The sequence below is a fragment of the Balaenoptera physalus genome (genome assembly GCF_965194825.1).
Source record: "Balaenoptera physalus genome assembly, chromosome: 18".
NCBI lineage: Eukaryota > Metazoa > Chordata > Mammalia > Artiodactyla > Balaenopteridae > Balaenoptera > Balaenoptera physalus.
Window position 1 is genome coordinate 73,774,456 of NC_138899.1, and position 25,957 is coordinate 73,800,412.

A 25,957-nucleotide genomic window follows, 5' to 3' on the forward strand; every position below is an offset into this window, starting at 1 on the left:
CAGCAAATAACACTGTCTCACACTTAATAGAAATGATCAGATGTAAACACCCGTATCTTCACATCAGCAAATCTAAAAACCTTTCTTCTGTGCCTGCACTGTCCCCCCATTTGACAGTAGCCCCTCCTGTCAGATTCCCCCACTGGGCTCTGCGTTCCATCCCACGTTGCCAGGACCGTCGATGCAGTCACTCGTCATCCTCCCTCTCTACGAGGCCATTCGCATCTCATACAGACGTTTCCTAGAATCTTCCATCTTAAAATATAAACTCCCAAGACCCCATGTTCCCTTGTCTTTAAATCATAAAAAGAATTAACTATAGATCCCCCCGCCCAAATGTTTATAATCGCTCTCCGCAATCTCAGCTCCCATCCTGTCCCACTCACTGGGAGCAGTCTTGTCAAGGTCACTTCCGTGCTGCTTAGTCACACTGTCACTTCTCCATCCTCTCGGCAACACATGACACACTTGATCATTTGCTTCTCAGAACACTCCTTCCTTGGCTTCCCTTATACAGCTCCCCCTGCCTACCCTGGTGTCCCTTCCACCTCGCTGACCATCCTGCTCAGGCTGACTCTACTTCCTTCTCTCCCTGCACGATCTTGTCCAGTCTTGTGGCTTTCAAAACCTTTAAAAATGCTGATGAGTTCCAGAATTGTAACTCCAGCCCTGACTGCTCCACTGAGCTCCAGACTTCCATAGCAACTGTTTGACATCACCTGGATGTTTACTAATAACAGTGATGACAGCTAAGGAGTCACAGGCTTGCTTTTTCAGACATGCCAAATTCGTCCCCGCCTTAGAGCCTTCACGTTTGTTGTTACTGCACACTTATCTCTGCATTCCTGACTCTGTCTATTCAGTGGGGTCTTCACTCAACCATCACTTTCTTAGCAGCCCTCTCTGACCACTCTATCCAAACTAGTCCCCAGCCCTCATCCAGTTCTGTCTCCCTGTTCTTAGTGTCTTTAGGTATTATTAGAAATCATCTTGTTCATTTGTTACCGGTTTATGTCCTTTTCCCTTGTACCTACCCCAACTTCCTCCAGAAATATGTGTCTTTAAAGTGAAAACATGTGCTCAAAGACTTGATGCCAGAAGCAAAGCCTTCACTTCCTATAGATAGGAGGAAAGCACATTTTGCAGGTGACATGTTTATAGAAAGCTTGGGAACATAAAACAGTAGCACCTACTGTGTGCCAGGCATTCAGAGATGCCAGGGATAGAGTGGTGAGTAGAAGAGGCAAGGGGCATCCTGGAAGGTCTGACACATAGTAGGGGTTTAATAAACAGTTGCTGGATGAATCATTGATTCATTTTAGTCCACGCAAGTTCTGTCTCTGATTATGAATGGAAGACAACTGAAACATTCTTACAAATGTCTATTATTAATTTTTGAGGAAAATACATAAACAATTATAATGATTTGGATGTGGAAGCACTAAAGGTATTCAGTAAATCAGGAAACCCAGGAGCACTGATATTTAAATACCCATGCATAGCATCACTTGCAGCCCAGCATGCTATTTATTGTTCTGTGTTCCCAAACAGTCTATAAAGGCCGTGTTTGTGTCTGGATTTCCAATTTGGCTGAAAGATGTAAAAATCCCACATTGTCAGACAAATTGCTTTGGCTGTATCAGCAGAAGTGGCTTAAAAGCAAAAATGGTATTCCAGTGATTCCACCTATAACTCCTTGATGTTGAAATCCCAGTATAAAAACAGCCATTTGAAGCAAACTTCTATTTAAAAGGCAAAGAAAATATGAATAGGAAAGTATCTGTCCAGGAAAGTAGAGATTCAAAACTGGTTCTTAAGTTATGAATTCTATGAGAACCAGTTCCAAAATATCTCCAATTCATTATATAATAAAATAGATAATGGTTTTATAGACTTTGCATAAATATATCTTCAATGTCTGATGGTTTTCTCTTAAAAGGATAGGTTTTTATTTTTCTTTTTAAAAACTGTGTTTACTGAGCTGCCAACTTTTGTCTCTGATTTCATTCATTCCTTTTCCTCACAGCCCTCCCAACTCCCACTCCACTTGGACTAATAAATACATCTGAGAAATCAGAAATTTAGGCAAAGGTCTTTACTTGTGGTTAGGCTTACATCGTTCCAAAAAGTAAACATGACTAACACCTAAAAGTACCAGAGGAGGTGCTCCGGTATCAGTAGAAGGCACAGAGAAAGCGTGATGTGGATCGTCCTGTGCGGATGCCAGTACAGTCCCGTCAAATGAGGACACTTTTTTCTGAGTGTGACAGTGTTAGGCAAGAGTAGGAACCGGAGGCTCTTCTCCACGGGGTTAGGCAGCCAGGCCCTCCAGGGGCACGATTACAGATGACATGGAGGTGACTGTGATGGTCACAGTGACGCTGATCCCAGCTATGACAGCAGTACTGACGCCAGCAGCAACAGCTCGGCCGGATCTGTAAATCCTTCGGGTGCTTCACAGCCAGCTGATCATCCCGGATCCATTCCTGGGACAGACCACAAAATCCTCTCTCACAGAAGTGAATCCAGTGTATTCAGTTACCACTGAAAACACACCACTCCTGGTATTTGCTAGTTTGGAAAAAATGGTACATACTATTGCATCATTTTGGAAATCAGTTACATATAAGCTACAAGAAAAATGTTAAAAAACACACGCATGGATACTTCTGGTGGCATGACTTTAAAACCCTGTGCTTGGCTATAAAAACATAACAGGCAAAATTAATGAATAACAATTTTTATGAAAAAAAAAAGAGGAAAGTATTTTACTATACCAAAACTGGTTTAAGACATATCGAAATCAAATTTTATGCAAATACCTCCAGAAAACTGAATTATATAGTTAAAATGTTAAATACAGAATATGCTTTAAAATTAATGTATTAAGTTACTATATATTAAAGATATGATTTGGAAATTAGAGCTGTTTCAAAATACTCTGCAAATTTCATTGTTTAAGAACCCTGGGAAGTTGCCTAATCACCATGCGGTCCTCCCTTACACTGGGGGGGGTCTATTCTGAGTCTGGAGAGAGTCATTACATAACATACAAATAAAAATAAGAGTAAAACACCAGGTACAATTAATTTAATTCACTTCCTGAGACTCAGAGCTCAGTGACTTGAATAAAATACGACAACGTTTTTTTTTTTAAATACTGAGAACATTATCTTCTGGCAGCAGCCACGACACTTTTGTGTTACAAGTAGGTCATAAAGATAGGGCTTCAGGGAGAAATAGAACACAGATGAACCTCTAAAGGAGAAAGCTCTCGCAGAAGACTTATTATTCTCTTTTTATGAGGTACGAACAGAAAAATAGATAAAATATAACAACCCGGATTATAGACTACAGGGGATTTTTCATCACTAGACTTTTATGATGTTTTATGAATGATCCTTAATACAGCAATCTTCCTGCTGAGTTACCAGGAAATAATTTCGATCATCAATAATACGGTTAAAAAGTTCACCCCATTGTAATATCCAGATCAAGAGACCTTCCCTCTTCTTTATTTTATGTATATAATAACAGACAATCACGTCTCTCCAGACTCATGCCCAACTGAAACTTTCATTATAATGAAGAGACAGGACAGGAAGGAAAATTCTGGTACCATTTATTTTTCTATGACAGAAATAAAGCTGCTGTTTCACAGCTTGAAAAATACACAGTAATCATTGTGTATTACAATAACTGCATAATGCTAAAGCAAGTGACCTTTCCCAGAAAACAAAAATCTGTTTTCCCTATGACTCCTTCCCCACCCTCAACTCAAAAATTACCATATAATAACGTCCACCTAAAGTCAGCAAGCTTCCGATGCTGCATGTCGCACGTAAGCAGTGTGATCCAGCACAGCAGGACAATGCCAGTCTCTGCTTCTGTGTCCTACCTGTGCCCACAGGCCGCCATGCTTTATAACTCTTCTTTAAAGCCTTTTCGTGTCTCCTGCCTGGCTCTGTCTTCCTCACTGGGTGCCAACCATGTGAAATAGACCTTCACGGGATCGATGTTCCAGTGCTTGTGGAACGATATGGGAACTTGGTGAGATAGGTAGTCCTTAGGGTAATCCACAGGCCGAGCCTGCAGGAAGAACAGAGAATCCCGCTCTCTCACTCATCCAAAACAATTTTGCTTCAGAATAGCATTTAAATGCATTGAAACGATTGCTGTCCTTCAATATCTGATGTTGGTTATGGGAATCTAAAAGCAAGAAGGAAAATCTTTTCCACTAAAATCTTCCCTCTAAGTGTAGGCTCTTTGCTTCTGCATCTCCAATTACTTTCGTATCCCAAATGCATCGCTTTTTGCTTCTAGGTTCCACAGTCATGCCTCTGGGATATTCCTCAACTGTGGTAATAACTATGAAAAGTTTTCCTTGGTAAGTCATTTAAGTTACTATTATGACTTCTGCAAAAAGGCAGAAAAACTTATTTCCCAGGTCTAAAGAAACTAAAGAAACTTTGGCCATACATGGTTGTGTGGCAAGGTGGGGCAAGGAATTTGGGGCATTCCCACTGCCTGTCCGCTGCTGTAACTTGGAATTAGGCATGTCTTTCAGAGTAGGGAAAGCCTAGAAAAGGAAACACTACGGAGACAAAGCAAATCAGTGGTGTCCTGGGTCTGCGATTGGGGGTGGGGAATGAATGCAGATTCACGCAAGGGAATTTGGGGGGCATGATCCTAGTGTTTTAAAACCGGGTTTGCGGTTGCCTAGCTCTGGAAATTTGCTAAAAATTTTCAAGGTACCGTTCACACCATTACTGTGTGTGAACTGTGTATGGTATGTAAATCATACCTCAGTACAGCTGTAAAAAAAAAAGTGTCTAAAATACAATCAGTCTCCATTTGTTACACTGTTCAGTGTGCTGTAATCTTTACAGATAAGAAGGTTGACATTTTGCCCAATTTCTGTCCCTCTCATGCAGGTTAAGCCAGCTCTCTTTCTGCGTGTACAGCTTCCCACCCTGCTCCGCCTCTGCTCCTAAGTCCTCCTTCCTCACACTGACCCTGCCTGTCTGGGATTTCCTTTTGGCATTTTGGGCACAGAGGTTGATTACAGACTTCTCAGCATCACAGATGCCTCTTTGGATGCATTTTACTCTTCTAGTTTTGTCTTGTTCTTTTCCATGACCTCATTTATCAGAAATGATTAGCACATTCTAATGCTTAATAATCCAGCTCTTCACTTGCAGAGATGACTCCTGAGAGGCAATTAATCACTTCTGGAATCTGCATTAATAAAGGCAAAAATATTATGGATTTATTTTTTCCTGTGTTACATCTGTTTTTATCTCCAACAGTTCATTTTTAAGTGTGAAAAACAAGCAACAATTTTAATATATTGCTGGACTCAGTTTGCTAATATTTTATTAAGGATTTTTGCATCTATGTTCAAGAGTAACACTGGCCTGTCCTTTACTTCTGTAATGTACCATTTTAATTCCTTTGTTAACTTTTTAGCTATTTTTTTTTTTTAGTGATTTTCTTAGTGCTTGCTCTAGGGATACAATGTACACCTCTCACATTTTAGGTTAATGTTGGCCTCATAAACTGAGTTAGGAAGCATTCTTGCTTCTCTAATTCAACTTCATCAATGTATTTAAGTTTAAATACATTTTCTATTTCTTCTTGAGAAATAGCCTTACTTAAAAAGTGTAATCTAGAAATTTCTCCATTTCGTTTTTTTTATTTTTCAATTCATCATTATTAAAAAAAAATTTTTTAGTATCTTTATTGGAGTATAATTGCTTTACAATGCTGTGTTAGTTTCTGCTGTATAACAAAGTGAATCAGCTATACATACACATATATCCCCATATCTCCTCCCTTTTGAGCCTCCCTCTCACCCTCCTTGTCCCACCCCTCTAGGTGGTCACAAAGCACCGAGCTGATCTCCCTGTGCTATGCAGCAGCTTCCTACTAGCTATTTTACATTTGGTAGTGCATATATGTCAATGCTACTCTCTCACTTCGTCCCAGCTTCCCCTTCCCCCACTGTGCCCTCAAGTCTGTTCTCTACATCTGCGTCTTTATTCCTGCCCTGCCACTAGGTTCATCAATACCGTTTTTTTAGATTCCATATATGTGCATTAGCATACGGTATTCTTCTCTTTCTGACTTACTTCACTCTGTATGACAGACTCTAGGTCCATCCAGCTCACTACAAGTAACTCAATTTCGTTTCTTTTTATGGCTGAGTAATATTCCATTGTATATATGTGTCGCGTCTTCTTTATCCATTCATCTGTCGATGGACATTTAGGTTGATTCCATGTCCTGGCCATTGTAAATAGTGCTGCAATGAACATTGTGGTACATGTCTCTTTTTGAATTATGGTTTTCTCAGGGTATATGCCCAGTAGTGGGATTGCTGGGTCGTATGGTAGTTCTATTTTCAGTTTTTTAAGGAACCTCCATACTGTCCTCCATAGTGGCTGTATCTATTTACATTCCCACCAACAGTGCAAGAGGGTTCCCTTTTCTCCACACCCTCTCCAGCATTTATTGTTTGTAAATTTTTTGATGATGGCCATTCCGATGGGTGTGAGGTGATACCTCACTGTGGTTTTGATTTGCATTTCTCTAATGATTAGTGATGTTGAGCCTCTTTTCAGGTGTTTGTTGGCCATCTGTATATCTATTTTGGAGAAACGTCTATCTCCATTTCATTTAAATTGTCTAATTTGTTGGCATAATTGTGGTAGGGTATATAAAGATACCCCTCCATTTCTGATTTTGGCAATTTTTGTCTTCTTTCTCTTTCTCTTGGTCAAGCTAGCTTAAAGGTTTACCAAATTAGAGCTAATTTTTGGCTTAATTGATTTTCTCTATTTTTCTGTTTTCTGTTTCATTGATTTGTGCTCTGATCTTTAGTATCTCTTTTATTCCACATAGTTCAGATTTGATATTATTCTTTTGCTTCTCAATGTAGAAACTTAGATTATTGATTTAATATCTTTATTCCTTTCTAACATGTTTAAAACTGTAAATTTCCTTCTAACCACTATATAGCTGCACTCAAAGTTTTTGATATGTTGTGTTTTCATTTTCATTCCATTGAAGGTATTTTCCAATTTTCCTTATGATTTCTTTTTTGACCCACAGGTTATTTCAAAGTGTGTTGTTTAATTTCCAAACATTGGGGGAATTTCCCCAATTTTTTTTCTCGATTTCTAATTTCATTCCATTGTTCTGGGAGGTGAGTCTTGTTTTATGACTTAGCATATGGCCTATCCTGGAGAATGTTCTATATACATTTGAAAAGAATGTTCATTCTGTTGTTGTCGGTGAAATACTTTATATGTGACAGGTCACGTAGTTAATACTTGTCTATTTCTCTTTTCAATTCTGTCCATTTATGTTTCATGTAATTTGAAGATCTGTTGTTAGCTGTATATATACATTTATAATTGTTTTATTCTCTTGATGTATTGACCTTTGTCATAAAATGGCCCACTTTCTGTCTAGTAATATTTCTGTTCTTAAAATCTATTGTTTTTAATATTACTATAGCCACTCAAGCTCTCTGTGATCAACTGTTTGCATGGTATATCTTTTTTATTTAAATTTTTAGAACTATTTTTAAATTGAAGTATAGTTAATTTACAATATTGTGTTAGTTTCAGGTGTACAGCAAAGTGATTCAGATTTTATAATATATATATATATATATTCTTTCCATTAGAGATTATTACAAGATACTGAATATAGTTCCCTAAGCTACATACAATAGGTCCTTGTTGTTTACATATATATGCTACTATATATAAAATAGATAAACACCAAACTCCTAATTTATCCCCCAACCCCCACTATCTCTTTTGGTAACTATGTCTGAGAGTCTATTTCTGTTTTGTAAATAAGTTCATTTATATCATTTTTTTAGATTCCACATACAAGTAGTGTCATGATTTTTGTCTTTACTTAATATGATAATCTCTAGGTCCATCCATATTGCTGCAAATGGCATTATTTCATTCTTTTCTGCAGCTGAGTAATATTCCACTGTGTATATATATCACATCTTCTTTATCCACTCCTCTGTTGATGGACATTTAGGTTGCTTCCCTGTCTTGGCTATTGTAAATAGTGCTGCAGTGAACATTCGGGTGCAGTGAACATTCGGGTGCATGTATCTTTTCAAATCATGGTTTTCTCTGGATATATGCCCAGGAGTGGGATTGCAGGATCATATGGTAACTCTATTTTTAGTTTTTTAAGGAACCTCCATATTGTCCGCCATAGTGGCTGCACCAATTTACATTCCTCTCTATGATCAACTGTTTGCATGGTATATCTTTTCCTTTTATATTCAACCTGTTTGTGTCTATGAATCTAAAGTATACTTGACTCTTATAGACAACATATAGACAAATCATGCTTTTTATCCAGTCTGACAACCTCTGCCCTTTGGGGTATTTAGTCCGTTCATATTTAATGTAATACTTGATATAGCTGTATTTTCATTAGCCATTTTATATGCCATTGTTTTGTTTTGTTTTGATACCTTGTTTTTATTTCCTTTTGCTATATACCAGGATGTGGTATTGCTGCAGCATATGGTCCTATATTTAATTTTTTGAGCAACCTCTACAGTTTTCCCGTAGTGTATATGCCATTTTTTTAATACATTTTTTTGTCCATCTGTTTCTCCTTTATTGCCCTTTTTTGTTAAAATCTTTTAGTGTTCATTTAAGTCTCTTTAAAAATATAGCTAAAACATCAAAAAAGTTACTTTCTTAAAGGTTTCTCTAGGGATAACATGTATCTTTAACTTAGCAGGTTAATACTGACTTAACTCCAACAATATCAACCTTGCCCCAGTAAAGCTCCACTTCTTTCCCCTGCCTTTGTTCTACTGTCATCATATATATTGCATTTATCTATGTTATAAGGTCAACAATATAGAGTTATATTGTTTTAAACAATCTTGTGAAAGAAATTAAGAGAAAAATATCTCTATGTTTATATACACATCCATATATTTTGTTCATACACACATTTTTTCCTCTCTTATATACACACATATGTGTACATATACACACAAACATGTATATACATAGTCTTTCCAGTGTACTTAATTCCTTCCTATATATTCCAGGTACCACGTGGTGCCATTTTCTTTCAGCCCAAAGAATTTTCTTTAGTTTTTTTAAGGGAAGGTCCGTTAGCAAATAATTCTCTCACTTTTTGTTTATCTGGGAATGTCTTTATTCCACTTCCATTTTGGAAGGATAGTTTTACTGGATATAGAATTTCTGGTTAACTTTCTTTTTTTCTTTATGCCTTCAGGCCTCTTATTTCTAATGAGAAATCAGCCAGTAACATTTTAATTTCCATTTTCATTAGGTTTTTTGTTGCTTTTAAGATTTTCCCTTTGTCATTGTTTTTCAGTGATTTGACTATAACATGTTCACGTGTGATTCTTTTCCTGATTATCCTACTTGGGCCTTGCTGAGTTTCTCAGATCAATAGATTGTTTCTCATTACATTTTTGAGAAAATGTATTCTTCAAAAAAATTGTTTTTGTCCCATTCTTTCTCCCTTCTCTTTTTAAAAAGGACCCCCATTAAATGTATGTTGGTATACTTTGTTTTACCACTTGTCTTTGAGGCTGTGTTCATTTTTCTTCAGTCTTTTCTCTGTTCTTTGGATTAGGTAATTTCTATTGATCGGCCTTCAAATTTACTGATTGTTTCTTTCGCCATCTCAAATCTACTGTTATGTCCATTTAGATAACTTCTCATTTCTGTTATTGGGTTTTACAACTATAGAATTTTCATTTGGTTCTTTATCATAGTTTCTATTATTTTTCTATTAAGACTTGCCATTTGTTGAGTTAACGTAATCATATTTTCCTTTGACTACAGTTTCCTTTAATTCTGTGAATATAGTTTTTTTTTTATTAGCTGCTTTGAAGTCTTTGTCTGTCAAACCCAACATCTGGTCCCAATCAGAGTCCGTTTCTGTTGATCAGGGTCCATTTCCGTTGACTACATTTTTTCCCTGAGTTCAGTGTTTCTTTGCATGTTTCACAGTAATTGACTGGAAACTGGTTATTTTTAAATAATGTATTATAGCAACTCACAAATCTGTTTACTACTCTTTTTTTAAAACTAATTTGCCTGAACTTACTTACACTGTGGAATCTTTCTCCCTAGCGTGTGTCGCTGCTAGTTTCTCAAGTTTTAGTTCTTATTTTTATTCTTTAGGATGACTTTCTAGAAGTCACTCCTGTGCCTGAATAACTTCGTAGTTAGTTTGTAATATAGGCAGAGATTGTGCTCAAACGTCTCAAGCCCATAAAGCGTCAATCTGTGTGTGGACTGGAAAGGATATTCAAAGCTTCAGTCGGTTTTCAAACACGCCTTGGCTTGTACTTACTTCATCCACTGTCCCATGTGCATGCACGTAGTTTCCCAGTGGGCCAGAGAACTGTGGCCAGCTTCTCTAGCCCTACTACGCTCTCTTATTTCCAGGGTATTAGGTATTAAACTTCTGACCAATAATCCCTTCACCGTAACTGAGACTACAACCTCAGGCCAGTGAAGATGCAGGTTTTTCTTGTTTGTTTCCTACCCAAACTTGACAATTTTAGCTGACATACCTGTGGGTTTTCATCTCTCCCACAAATCAAGTCCACCCCCTCTGACAGCAAACCTGTTGTTTTCTTCCAGCCAGGCCCATACTGGTGAAACTACTGCTGCTCTCTCCAGCCAAGCTGGGATGGAAGGCGGGTAGGGTGGGGGGTTTTCAGGCAGAAAGGCCTCAGACTCTGTTGCTCTTACCCAGAACTACAGTAGTTTTTCAGGAATTAATGCTTCTCAGTGCTTTTTGGTTGACTTCCAGATTCCTGAAATAGTTATTTTGACAATTTTGTGCAGAGGATTCACTGACCATTGCACACTGCCATACCCATTAGTAGCATATAATTTTGGAAGAGCAGAAAACCACATGCTCTAGATACTTTGTTTTTAACAGAGGGATATACTAGACATTCCTTGAGGCTTCCTTCTGAACCTGTGATCTCACAATAACCTTCCCTGACTAAAAGGAGAAGAAATGTGGCCCAGGCAACTTTGTATCTGAGCTTGTTTCCAAATGCCCCTGTATCTGAGCTTGTTTCCAAATGCCCGCTGTAACTTACCAGGAACCTAGATTTTATCTCTATCTCAATATGAACAAATACACTGTTTGGACCAGCATTCAAACATTACAAATGGAAAGTAATGTCCAAATCAGAGCAAACTCTCTTAAAAGAGGCTTAAGAATTAGAAGATAAAGCAGTGTCTGTTGGGGAGGATACATTTTGAGCATACTTTATGACTCTGGAAAGGTTTAAAATTTGTTATGTGAATTAGAGAAATCAAGAGTTTTAAAGTATGGGAAACAACAATTAAAAAAAATTTTTAAATTATCTTCAAAGGACTTTTACATAAGGAGAAAAGAAAGAAGGAAAATAATCCTTATCATTTTATTTAGTAATGTATTCTTCCCTAAGTGAAAAAGGCTGCTATAAAAACCTAAGACCGGGTCTTCCCTGGTGGCGCAGTGGTTAAGAATCGCCTGCCAACACAGGGGACACGGGTTCGAGCCCTGCCTGGAAAATTCCCACATGCCACGGAGCAACTAAGCCCGTGCACCACAACTACCAATCCTGTGCTCTAGAGCCTGCAAGCCACAACTACTGAGCCCGTGCGCCACAACTGCTGAAGCCCACAGGCCTAGAGCCCGTGCTCCTCAACAAGAAAAGCCACCGCGATGAGAAGCCCGTGCACCGCAACGAAGAGTAACCCCTGCTCGCTGCAACTAGAGAAAGCCCGCGTGCAGCAATGAAGACCCAACTCAGCCGGAAATAAATAAATAAATAAATAATAAAATAAATAAAAACCTAAGACTATGATAGTAACAGTGATAAACTATTTCCCTTATACACCAACAGTTTTAATTACCCTTCCTTTCTGTGAGTGAAACATTATGAGATAGAGTGAGAGAGAGGGTAAGAGAGAATAACTTGCTTTTCTAAGTCCTATAACACCACACATAGGCTCAAGGTTTTAAAAGATGGCAAAATACCTTCTGACTAGTACCAGGAGGGAGGTTTCTCATACATTTCTTATAAACGTCTATCTTTATCTTTCCTTGCAGTCCTCAAGAACGCAGAAATGGATTCTGCCTTTCTTGGTAATGCAAGCACTTTCTCTGCCTTGTTCAAGTGATCTCCTATAGTGCTATTTCTGTCATGCCCAATTCTCTATACGGCTATAATAGCGTTTGCTACTGGTTACTAAAAAAAGCATGAAGACTGTATTTTCAATGTAAGGGAGGGCACTTAAAATACCTATGCATTCAAATTTCAAAAAGCTTTGGATTTCTTAAAGGAGAGCATTAAGTGAATGTGGGCTATGGTTATTTTTAGTGCAAATATATCTGCTATTATTCTTACAATATCAGAATAGTCACTGATCAGAATATTCACTAACCCGATTCTTCAAAAAAGAAACTACTAAAAAGATCGCAAAAGGATTCCCTTCTTACCCCACACTGCAGGATGGTGAAACTATTAGCACCAGCCACCCCTGGTAAACATCATCTCATCTCTTCTATAACCCCCAGACTATAAGCTTATTGAGATGTTATACTGAAACTTAATTAAGTTTAGCCTGTCAGTTTAATAGCAACCAAAGGGGAGAAAGCCCAATAGACAGTGTAAGGACTGCGGACAGTGTAGAACTGCAAACAGTTGGTGGCTAGCAGAACAACATTAAGTCAGTCCTGTATATTTTTAAATAGCATCTGATAATTTTTAAATACCATCAATTTTTTTTTTAACTCAAAGAAAAAAAAAAGAACAGCTTTTACCTGAGCCTACATGCAAGGATGCTGGTCAAACACCATTTCATTTTCTAGATGTTTCTGCGTTCCATCTTCATGCTGTTACCTGGTACAGCATCAACCCTCTGGACAAAGAGGTCTGTTAAGGATTTCCCCCTGGAGCCTGTCCACACAGCTCTTAAGACCGTTTCCAGAAGAATAGGTGAAGGGAAAGTAGTAGTACCTTCAAGTGAGAAGAAAACCCCCTCTCTCCCTCTGAGGTAGGAATAAAAACATTTTTCTCACCTGATGGAAGAGAGGGCTGTGTGTCACAGGGATTCCTAACCCACTAAAGCACATCCCCAGGACCATATCATCTGGAGCGTCATTGCTGTAGCAGCGACACTTGCTGGCGAGAAGTCTCCTGATTGCCTCTCTGCTGAAGACCATCCTGGGGGAAGCCAGAGCAGACAGAGAAGGCGGTTAGCTCCTCACAACCGGTAATCTGAATAAGGAAACGGAGTTCAGAGCCACATTTCTGATAAAGATGTTGACATCAGCAGTGTTTTATATTTATTATTCTGAGGGAAATGTTTCTGTGTTTCTATGAAAGGAAAAGCACTTTTAATATGTTTGCCTATCTAATAGGCAATTTTATTTCTTTATATATATCCTATACATTAACACTTGGCAGTGTTCTTTTTCTAGTATGTCACTGGAAAATTAGAATAGTTCTTAAGTTTACACACTCTCGATGAGATCAGTAACAAAATCCGCCAACATTCCCAGCAGGTAGATGGGCCCAGAAATACTAGGTACCTCAGTTATACAGGTGATGACTGACAATGAGATCAAATCTAATTGAAAAAAACCATGCATGGCCCAAGTGATTCCAGAACACAGAAGCTTCCTTAAGGTAATTTCGAGAAAGAGGGAAAAAAAGAGAGACAGAGGGAGAAAGAGATTGATTTGTCTCAAATAGTGCTAAGACGCTGCTTGACCAGATACGTTGGGTACTTTCTGGTGGAACTCACAGCCATCCCCACCTTTCTGTGCTCTCCTCAGCACTGTAGAAGGCTAGAAACTCTACAATATTTTCCAGACTCTCTGGCCAGATGGGTCCTGGCTTCGTCCTGACGACAAGGGGCCCAATACTGGGGGAGGCCATCTGCTTCTGGCTCTGGTGGTCTCTGTGGCAGAGGCAGGTGATGGGGGGTGGGTAGCCACAGGCTCCAGCCCAGCCGGCATGGGATGGCAGAGCATCGGTGATGGTCCCAAAGCAGCAGTGACCTGGAGCCCATCCCAGGTCTGCCCCAGATGCAGTGCTGTTAACCCGACAGTAGCACCGGCCACAGCAACCCACACCGATAGGCCCCAGAAACCAGCACCCTTTGCTCCTTCAGCTTCAGAGGCAACAGCGCTTCCTATAGTTACTGAGCTCTGGGTAAAGCCACTTGCTCCCTCTTATTCCTCTGGCCCTTTCCAATACATTTGTACCAAGTTCCTGCAATAAATTCTCCTCTTTTAAAAAATATAGATTGGTTTCTGCTTTCCCTTCTGGTCCTAGAGTAGTAATGGATCTTCTCATATCATGAATAACCCGATAGCTGATAGGGCTGATATGGTTCACAAGTTCATTCCCAATAAGCAACAACTTTCTTGAAGGCCAAACTATCTAAAATTTATCCATATATTCCCATAGCCAAATACAGGGTCGCACATACAGTATGCCCTTAGTAAAAGTCTAATAAATCCAACAAGTGAGAACAAAGCTGCCTTTGCAAAGCTCTTCCCCAGGGAGGGAGAGTTCTATGAATCAGTCTAGTCGGGAAGGAAAGAGGGCAGAGCACTTGAGCACGATCCCTGACGCAAACATGTCGATTCCTGCTCAGCTGGGCTCAGTTCAGTGCCATATAACTAACACCAGTGACCACGGCTGGTGATGTAGCGACACGGAAGACACTCCCTGCCCGTGCTGAGATGTCAGAAGACTGGATGGAATATGACCAAACAGGAGGAAAAAGAAGCTCTTTATTTAAGGTGGTACGAGGAAATATGACCGTACAAGACGAATAAAGTGCTTATGACCTATACAACAGGGAAAACTGCAAGTTTGAAAACTCACCGTAAACTGCCTCTCTCTTAAAAATCTAGTGTCCATCAGTGACTCAGGGCCTCACACCTACGTGCTGAGCCAAATTCCTGCTCTACTGACCAATCCCAGGAAAGAGCCTGTGTGAGGGGACGTGTTCACCATAAACAGACATTTCCCTTAAAGTGTCTGCCTGATGTCCTGTCAAGGAACGTTTCATAGGTAACTAACTGTCCCAATCACAGCACGCATCTCGTCCTCTTAAAACGTATTTGAATAAAAATGCTTCTCTTCTGCCAGCATCCAGTAGAATGAAAAAGAAAAGAAAAGCCTTTCATTTTGGTGTGCTCTACCCACCCCCCCGCCCGCCAAAAAGGAAAATTACCAGTTACAGCATAGTATGTCTGTTCTGCCAACTTTTAAATATTAAGAAGATGTTGATCAGTAAAACCAAGAGCTGGTTCTTTGAAAGGATAAACAAAATTGACAAACCTCTGGTCAGGCTCACCAAGAAGAAAAGAGACAGAAACTAAATAAAAAGAAATGAAAAAGGAGAAATCTCAACTGATACCACAGAAATACAAAAAACCGTAAGGGAATACTATGAACAATTATATGCCAACAAATTTGACAACCTAGAAAAAATGGACAACTTTCTAGAAACATACAGCCCACCAAAACTGAATCAAGAAGAAATAGATAATTCGAACAGACCGATCACTAAAAGTGAAATAGAATCTGTAATAAAAAATAAAAAATAGGGCTTCCCTGGTGGCACAGTGGTTGAGAATCTGCCTGCTAATGCAGGGGACATGGGTTCGAGCCCTGGTCTGGGAAGATCCCACATGCCGCAGAGCAACTGGGCCCGTGAGCCACAACTACTGAGCCTGCGCGTCTGGAGCCTGTGCTCTGCAACAAGAGAGGCCATGATAGTGAGAGGCCCGTGCACCATGATGAAGAGTGGCCCCCGCTTGCCGCGACTAGAGAAAACCCTCGCGCAGAAACGAAGACCCAACACAGCCAAAAATAAATTAATTAATTAATTTAAAAAAAAAAGCTGTGTTCAGGAAATTCCTCTACCAAAAAAAAAATTAAATAAATAAATAAAAAATTTAAAAAACTCCCTACAAACAAAAGTCCAGGACAAGATAGCGTCACGGGCAAATTCTACCAAACACGCAAATAACTTATACTGATCCCTCTCAAACTCTTCCAAAAGGCTGCAGAGGTGAGAACACTCCCAAAGACATTCTATGAAGCCACCATCACCCTGATACCAAAACCAGACAGACACCACCAGAAAAGAAAAGAAAATTACAGGCCAGTATCTTTGATGAATATAGATGCAAAAATTCTCAACAAAATGTTAGCAAACTGAATCCAACAACACATAAAAAAGATCATACACCACGACCAAGCGGGATTCGTCCCAAGTTCACAAGGATGGTTCAACATATGCAAATTAATCAATGTAATACACCACATAAACAAAAGAAAAGTAAAAAACCACATGATCATCTCACTAGATGCAGAAAAAGCATTTGACAAAATTCAACATCCATTCATGATAAAAGCTCTTACCAAAGTGGGTATAAAGGGAACATATCTCAACATAATAAAAGCCATTTATGACAAACTCACAGCCAATATAATACTCAACAGTGAAAAGCTGAAAGCCTTCCTGCTAATATCTGGAACAAGACAAGGATGTCCACTCTCACCACTTCTATTCAACATAGTATTGGAAGTCCCAGCCACAGCTATCAGACAACAAAAAGAAATAAAAGGTATCCAAATTGGAAGGGAAGAGGTAAAATTGTCACTATATGCAAAGGACATGATACCATATATAGAAAACCCTAAGGACTCCACACAAATACAGGTAGATCTAATAAATGAATTCAGCAAAGTAGCAGGATACAAGATTAACATTCAGAAATTGGTTGCATTTCTTTACACTAACAATGAAATATCAGGAAGGGAATGTAAAAAAAAAAAACAATACCTTTTAAAATCACACCAAAAAAATAAAATACCTGGGAATAAACCTGACCAAGAAGGTGAAAGACTTATATGCTGAGAATTATAAAACATTAATAAAGGAAATTAAAGAGGATTCAAAGAAATGGAAAGATATCCCATGCTCTTGGATTGGAAGAATATTGTTAAAATGGCAATACTACCCAAAGCAATCAACAGATTTAATGCAATCCCTATCAAATTACCCATGACATTTTTCACAGAACTAGAATAAATAATCCAAAAATTTACATAAAACCAAAAAAAAGAAAGAAAAAGAAAAAAACCAGAATTGCCAAAGCAATCCTGAGGGGGAAAAAAACAAACCAGGAGGTATAACTCTCCCAGGCTTCAGACAGTACTACAAAGCTACAGTAATCAAAACAGTGTGGTATCGGTACAAAAACAGACATACGGATCAATGGAACAGAATAGAGAGCCCAGAAATAAACCCACACACCTACAGTCAATTAATCTTCAACAAAGGAGACAAGAATATAAAATGGGAAAAACATATGAAAATGTGTTTCCCAGTCTCTTCAGCAAGTGGTGCTGGGAAAGTTAGACAGCTGCATGTAAATCAATGAAGTTATTAGAACACACCCTCACACCATGCACAAAAAAAAAACAAACCTCAAAATGGCTTAAAGACTTAAAACATAAGACATGACACCATAAAACTCCTAGAAGAAAACATAGGCAAAATATTTTCTGATATAAATTGCACCAGTGTTTTCTTAGGTCAGTCTCCAAAGGCAATAGAAATAAAAGCAAAAATAAACAAATGAGACCTAATCAAACTTACAAGCTTTTGCACAACAAAGGAAACTATAAAAAAAAATGAAAAGACAACCTATGGAATGGGAGAAAATATTTGCAAATGACGTAACCAACAAGGGCTTAATCTCCAAAATATACAAACAGCTCACACAACTCAACAACAAAAAAACAACCCAATCGAAAAATGGGCAGAAGACCTTAATAGACATTTCTCCAAAGAAGATACAGATGGCCAGTAGGCACAGGAGAAGATGCTCAACATCACTAATTATTAGAGAAATGCAAATCAAAACTACAATGAGGGGCTTTCCCTGGTGGCGCAGTGGTTGAGAATCCGCCTGCCAATGCAGGGGACACGGGTTCCAGCCCTGGTCTGGGAAGATCCCACATGCCACGGAGCAACTGGGCCCGTGAGCCACAACTACTGAGCCTGCGCGTCTGGAGCCTGTGCTCTGCAACAAGAGAGGCCGCAACAGTGAGAGGCCAGCGCACCGCGATGAAGAGTGGCCCCCACTTGCTGCAACTAGAGAAAGCCCTCGCACAGAAACGAAGACCCAACACAGCCAAAAATAAATAAATAAATAAGTAAAATTTAAACTGTTGATTCATTAAAAAAAAAAAAAATTACAATGAGGTACCACCTCACACCGTTCAGAATGGCCATCATTAAAAAGTCTACAAATAACAAATGCTGGAGAGGGTGTGGAGAAAAGGGAACCCTCTTACAATGTTGGTGTGAATGTAAGTTGGTGTAGCCACTATGGAAAACAGTATGGAGGTTCCTCAGAAACCTAAAAATAGAGTTACCATATGACCCAGCAGTCCCACTCCTGGGCATATACCCAGACAAAACTATAATTCAAAAAGATGCATGCACCCCTATGTTCATAGCAGCACTATTCACAATAGCCAAGACATGGAAACAACTAAAATATCCATCGACAGATGAATGGATAAAGAAGATGTGGTACATATATACAATGGAATACTACTCAGCCATAAAAAAAACAAAATAATGCCATTTGTAGCAACATGAATGCAACTAGAGGTTATCATACTAAGTGAAGTCAGAAAAAGAAAAATACCGTATGATATCACTTACATGTGGAATCTAAAATATGGAACAAATGAACCTATCTACAGAACAGAAACAGACATAGAGAACAGACTTGTGTTTGCCAAGGGGGCGGGGGGTGGGAGAGGGATGGAGTGGGAGTTTGGGATTAGCAGATGCAAACTATTACATTTAGAATGGCTAAACAACAAGGTCCTCCTGTATAGCACAGGAACTATATCCAGTCTCCTGGGATAAACCATAATGGAAACGAATATAAAACAAGAATGTATATATGTGTATAGCTGAGTCACTTTGCTGTACAGCAGAAATTAGCACAACACTGTAAATCAACTATACATCAATTAAAAAAATTAGAGTCTGTCATACAGAGTGAAGTAAGTCAGAAAGAGAAAAACAAATACAGTATGCTAACACATATATATGGAATCTAAGGGAAAATAAAGGTCATGAAGAACCTAGTGGCAAGACGGGAATAAAGACACAGACCTACTAGAGAATGGACTTGAGGATATGGGGAGGGGGAGGGGTAAGATGTGACAGGGTGAGAGAGTGGCATAGACACATTATATACACTACCAAATGTAAAATAGATAGCTAGTGGGAAGCAACCGCATAACACAGGGAGATCAGCTCGGTGCTTTGTGACCACCTAGAGGGGTGGGATAGGGAGGATGGGAGGGAGGGAGATGCAAGAGGAAAGAGATATTGGAACATATGTATATGTATAACTGATTCACTTTGTTATAAAGCAGAAACTAAAACACCATTGTAAAGCAATTATACTCCAATAAAGATGTTTAAAAAAAAATTAAAAGAATGTTAATAAAAAACAGATGTTGAAAGGCTGTAAGACTAATAATATGACTTCCTTTAATATACTAATTTTAAAAATAAGAAAAACTGAAATGAGAGGCAGGGATTTGCCCAAGGGAACACCTGCAAATCAAGAATAGCCATGCAGCGTAGCAACACACACACACACACACACACCACGTACAGAAGATAAACTGCATCGTCAGAAACGGGCCTGCCCCCCAGACTCCTAGCAGATGAACACAGGTCACGGCTGTCTCTTTGGGCAACACTGCCAGGGCCTCTTAATCCTGACCACAGCTTCCTACCCAAATGTATGTAAGGAAGTATTTTCAAAAAAGAAAATAGTTATTGAACTAGTTGCCTCCAAATACCCAAACTTTCAAGAAGTAAGCAACAAAGCGGAAAACGGACACTTGAATTCAAATAGTACAAAGGTCTCGTTTTCCAAACAATACAGAGTACCTACACATAAATTCCTGGAGTCCACACTCCTGGGTTAGCTCTGATAAGTGGGGCTTAAGAGGGGTGATTGAAGGCAATGGTTTTCAAAAACTTATTTGACTATAACACAGTGAGAAAACAAGAAACACAGTTCATATGCAACCAATTATGTTTTGTGTATGTGTATGTGTATAAAAACTGGAAAAATATCACATAACAATAATACTCTTCCTACATGTGATGTACATGATATATCTGTTATTCTATTCCATTCTGTATTTCATTATTTTTAAATGATGGTATGATCCATTAATTGGTTTTACCATCCATTAGTTGATCGTGACTTGCTGATAAAAAAAAAAAGCTGGTTCTTAAGCTAGATCACCAGAAAAGTCTCTTGTAATATTAGAGAAACTATTATGTCTGCAGCTTTTATCAATAGTAGATATAAGACAATCTCATGAAGAATGTTTCTGCATCTTTGTAAAGTGCTACTAAGAACAGAATATTACACTGGTCAATGTTATAGTTATGTAAAGATTAGTACCAGTGTTCATGCATCTATTTATTCATTTATCCCTTGTATCCTGTAAAAAATGAGTCCCCATGCTAGGAAGGGGGAATGGAATGGGAAGTGAGACTCAGGTGCTGCCTTCAAATAATTCATAATCTGGGTGGAAAACAGAAAAGTAAATAGGCAATTAAATGATAATGGTTTGTATAATATGCTATGAAAGTATATTAGAAAGGCATCAAACCCGGATTTCAGGGGCTGGACTAGGCTGAAGGCTCCAGGAATAAGTAACTGATAGCGCTGTCAAGTCCAAACGCAGGAGGAGGACGGGCCAGGTGACAGGCAGAAGGCTGGGGTGAGGGGCAGTGCTGTGTACAGACCAGCAGACGCCGTATCTGAGCGGAGGAGTTAAAAAAATAGTGCCTCTCAGGAACAAACAGGTTCAGCACAAATTCTTTTAAGATGAGGGTGCAGATAAATGAGGCTAAGAAGGTAAAACAGCATCTGCCAAGATCACAAGAGGCCTGGTAAGCCTCAGTGAGGAATTTGGACTTACATTCTAACGGCAACGAGAGGTTATAAAAGGATGTGAAAGACTTTCACTCCCCTGGTAACGCAAAGGAAAATCCGAATAAAATAAAACTCACACTAACCTATGGAACTGTTGAAGAGATGGATGACGTGAAGCCTGCGGGCTTCCAGGGAGGAGCCCTTCCCGGGGGAGCGGCAAGCGGGCAAAGTGGGTCTGGGGGCGGGAAGGAGAGACCCGCGAGAGGCTTTAGCTCCACGGCCTCAGGAGCACCCGGGAGGCTGGGAATTAGGCCAACAAGAGGTGGTTAAAATTGAGGCCTGATCCAGATCAACGCGACTCTGGTCGAAATCCGAACGATCATCTCCTAGTCAGACGACAAGAGTAGGAAAGAGTTCGCACTACAATCAATGGGAAGGCAGCGCAGGCCCCCGAGCAGGGGAGCGGGAGAACCAGGTGCTTTCGGGGAGTCTGTGTGACTGCAGCACGGAGCGGAGGAGGACGAAGGGCAGGGAGACCAGGAGGCTGTGGTTTTTCCTTCCGGGTTCGAAGTATTAACACCTTCCTGCTACAAAATACATAACCCCCGGTACCAAGAACAGGGCCCTTTACAAAAGGGGGAAGCTCTGGCTTCATGGGCACCAGCACCTCACCCAGGAAACTAGTGCGTCACCATAAGCCTGCAAAGAGCTGGAACCTTTTTTTAATGAGGATGAGCTCAATACGCCTTGGCTTTACGCTTTAGTGTCTTCTCAAAGGCCTCTGTGGACCTCTGTCTCCTATGGCTAATGGAGGATCAACATTAGCAATGGGTCAACAAAGACCAGTACTCCTGCCCAGGCCTGGTCATCACTAGGAAAGGGCCACCTCCATAACCATGTTGCAGTCACCACTGAATGGGCCAGAGCAAACCAGGACACCTGGAATGTGACCCTGCAGTAGTAGTCCTGCAGCAGGAACGGTTCTCATCTAGGAGATCCCAGAGTAAGAATATCAAGTCCTAGCCTTCAGAAGTCTATAATCCAGTGCCTAGAATGGTGCCCAGCACATAGTGGACATTCAACAAAAACCTGCTGAATAAAGTTAAATTACTATAGTGGATAACAAGATTCTCCCTAAATACCCCAATAGCAAAGACTATAGAAATAATAGAACGGACTAAGTGCTCAATTGATTTACTTACATAAATCAAATCAAAAATCTTTCCCCATAAGAGATTAGGCAGATGCTTATTTAAAAGCACTGATTTTTAACTGTTATTTAAACCCTATAAATCCCACACAAATATCACTTAATTGCTTAAGTCTAAACTTCTATACCACTCTTTTCCCAAATGTGATTTATAAGCACCGGGTAATTAAAAAGTCTAATGACTTACTTTCTGAAATTAAAATCTATATCCAAAATTTTTTGCATTTAGACTATCAAAACTAACTGGCTGCCTAGAAGCACTCACAACTAAAGGGACATTTCTACCAAGCTCCCTGACATACATTTATATACTGTCTCTTCAAGGAGTAAAATATTCTTCACTGTGGGTTCTTGTTAATGTTCACTTTCCTATTATAGTAGCAGCTCCCACTGACAGAGCACCTGCATATCAGCGTAGATCCCACGGCCACAGACCCATCTCTGCATCCTGGAAACGGAAGTGTAACGTTGTGAGTATCTGCAGAAAGCCATAATTACCCTCCTCCTCCTGTGACGTAGCTGTAGCCGCCGGTGCCCAGGCCATAGCCGTAACGCTCTCCCAGAAACACGGGTTCACTGGCATCGTAACAGCTCAGTAGGTGCTGGAGCCTGGAGATGCTAAGATTCCCAAGGGAACAGAAGCGATAATCACTTAATTCAAATGTGTTTTCAGAGTAAACATTTCATGGTTCTTACAGCCCACTGGTCATATTATGCAATACTACATGGAAGTCATTTAGAGATGAAATTCAAGAGACTTACAGAAGAAAGATTTTTTTAAAAAAGAAAAAAAAAACTGAACACTGTGCATTACTGGAAACAGGAGAGAAACTGAGAAACAAGGGCCCCCTCTCCAGTTTTAGCAAAGCCCCTGGCGGGCGTGGCTGCCTCGTTCGGGTGGGCAGGGTGGCAGGTGTCCTAGCTCACTTCTACCGGTCCTGCTCCCCACTGAGCATGAACTGATCATCACACCTTTTCAGGTGGACTTGGTATTTTAAAAAATTCTTCATGGCTAAAAAAGGAACTTTTGAAGTACAGATGAGGTCCATGTCAGGCAGGCAGCCAGCAGGTAGGGAGGAGAATGTGTGAGCAGCAGAGCTTTCCAGGAAACCTTCAGGTTTCGATGCACCACTGTGCTTACGCTCTCAAACGCGGCTTCCCTAATCTACGCTCTTTTGTGTCTATTTGTTTATACCTCTGGCCCCTATGCTTCTTTGTCATGTGTCTTGCAGAGGGCCTTGAGAATATCCATGAGCTGCTCAGAAGGATGCCAGCAACTATGGCTGCTGTAAGGATGAGAAAAAAAGATTTCATAGGAAAATAAAATCTATAAATATTTTTTTTAAGTGGAGACAAAGGTTGATGTTAAGAAAGGCTGGTTTTCCCATGTTTTAAGAACTTCTGTCACTTACAAATGCCTTGTAAAGTCCTTCTACTGTTTCTTCTAATTTAGAGCTTTTCAGGTCATACACACCAAATCCTAGCTTCCCTCAATGATATTAATCAGCGTGCCTCGAAAAAAGTTTTTCCGTGGCCGACTCTGGATTAAATATGTTTTATGCACGAAGTAAATTTCAGTGTTTCTCACGCCCGTGACGCGTGAGCATCATGCGTCTCTAGGAGCTCGCTCTATCAAACATCTCTCAGTGATTAATCGTGAACTCTTTTCTCAAGAGCAACATTCACATCTAGGACACTGCTGCTGTAGCATCTCATTTTTCCTGTCTGTGAGAGGTACAGCAAGGGCCGTCTTTTCCATCTGTGCTTATGCATCTTACACCCAGCTAATAAAGCTGACGCTGAAAGAGAAAACAAATCTGATGTATGAAAAAGAATCTCTTACAAGTGCGGTGCTCAGAGTCTACAAGTTGACTGATCAGGTTTGTATCTGCCTAAAGGTCAAGGGCTCTGATAATGGTGATAGTTTCTAAGAGGCCAGAAAGTGTTTGAAAACTACCCTATTTTTGACACAGAAGTTAAACATTCTAGGCTCCTAGTTTGGAATCAGTATTCAGGAAGTCATCTAATAAATACCTCTGCAGGGGAAAGCAAAGAAGGGTGTGGACACCTAGTAAATCACCATTCGGTCATGGAGAGACAAAGATCTCTAAGGAAATCGCAGCCTTTGCTTGGTAAAAAGCTCCCTAAAAGCTCAAAGCCCCTTCTAGCAAATGTGTGAAGAAATGAGAAGTATTTCCCTTCTTTCTGCATATTGTAAAATTATCAATTAAACCATAAACCCTCAATTTCTGAGGTTAAAATAACTAGGATTTAACATCTCATCTGGGTTTCTTTTCCTAGTAACATTAACCGTTTCCGTATTTGCAAGATCATATTAAAGCTGAAGAAGCATAAACTGAGCCTGACAACTATTACATACTTCATATTTGGTAAAAACTGGAAATGTGGCTAAAGCAGGCAGATCTCTAGTTCAATCCAAGGGAATTGGCTACCGAACCAGGAAAAGAACTTCATTTAACAATCTGTTACCATTTCAGGCAACCTGAGGCACAGAAATGAATAGAAAGAGTATGGAAATGTTCAAGTGCAATCAAAATTGTATTAATACATTTTAGTGTTTTATCATTCTCACTCAATTTCTCTCTCTGTGTACACACACACACACACACACATACACATCTGTATTATGCCCCTTCCCCCAAACACATCAATGTGTGGATTCTCAGAACAGTGAAAGTTAGCCACCTCAGAAACTCTACCGCTGACACACGTTTCTTAAAAAGTTAACACACCTATTATATGTCCCAACCATTCTGCTCCTCAGTATTTCGCCAAGATAAATGAAAGCAGATGACTATACAAACACATGTACACAAAGGTTCACAGCAGCCTTAACTATAATCCAGAACTATGAGCAGTGACACAGCGCTTGTATCTAAGCTAACACCCATTTTCCAATTTTATCGACTGACCCAATAACATTCGTTATAGCAATTTTTCCCTCCAATACAGGATGGAGCCCAGGATCCTTTACTGCATTTATTTATTATTCACTTTATTGTCCTTTAATCTGGAACAGTTCTCAGCTTTTTGTCTTTCATGACGTTGGTATTTTAAAATAATAAATGCCCACACACCCCCCTTTTTAATAGATTGATCATCTTGGGTTCGTCTGATGTTTCCTCATAATAAAGGCAAGGTTACGCATTCCCAGGTGCAGTATTATATAAGTGATGTTGTCTGGCATGTGGTGTCCACCTGTCCTCCAATGGGAGTATCTATTTTGATCACATGGCGCTGCCTGTGTCTCCCCTGGACGCTTACAATTTTCCCTTTGCTATTTCTCAGTCTCCAGGCAGACACTTTAACAACCAGCAAATATCCTGGTCCTCATCAAAATTCACCCCGAGTTTAGCATCCGTTAATGATTCTTGCCTGAATCCATCTTTACTATGATGGTTACAAAGAGATGACTTTTCCAGCTCCATCATCACTCCACATTTATCAGTCAGAACTCCTCGTTATCCTGCTAGCTACAGCCCGCCTGTTACGGACTGAATTATGCCCCCAACCAAAATATTCATATATTGAAGCCTTAATCTGGGATCTGACTGTATTTGGAGATGGGGTCTATAAGGAGGTAATTAAGGTTAAATGAGGTCATAACGGGACCCTGCCGTGACAGATTTAGTGTCTTTATAAGAAGATACACCA

At 39.7% G+C, this 25,957-nt stretch overlaps 1 protein-coding gene across 1 annotated transcript in view; it reads right to left on the reverse strand.

Moving 5' to 3' along the window:
* Positions 1–3,605: 3,605 nt before the first annotated feature.
* B3GLCT (beta 3-glucosyltransferase) overlaps positions 3,606–25,957 on the reverse strand; it is a 112,893-nt gene continuing 90,541 nt past the window's right edge. Inside the window, exons 13-15 of the mRNA XM_082435346.1 lie at positions 22,781–22,900; positions 13,129–13,273; positions 3,606–4,089 (exon numbers count right to left, since the gene is read on the reverse strand). Of these exons, the coding sequence (XP_082291472.1) occupies positions 3,922–4,089; positions 13,129–13,273; positions 22,781–22,900 (433 nt within the window). The 3' untranslated portion in view covers positions 3,606–3,921. The remainder of the gene's footprint in view (positions 4,090–13,128; positions 13,274–22,780; positions 22,901–25,957) is intronic.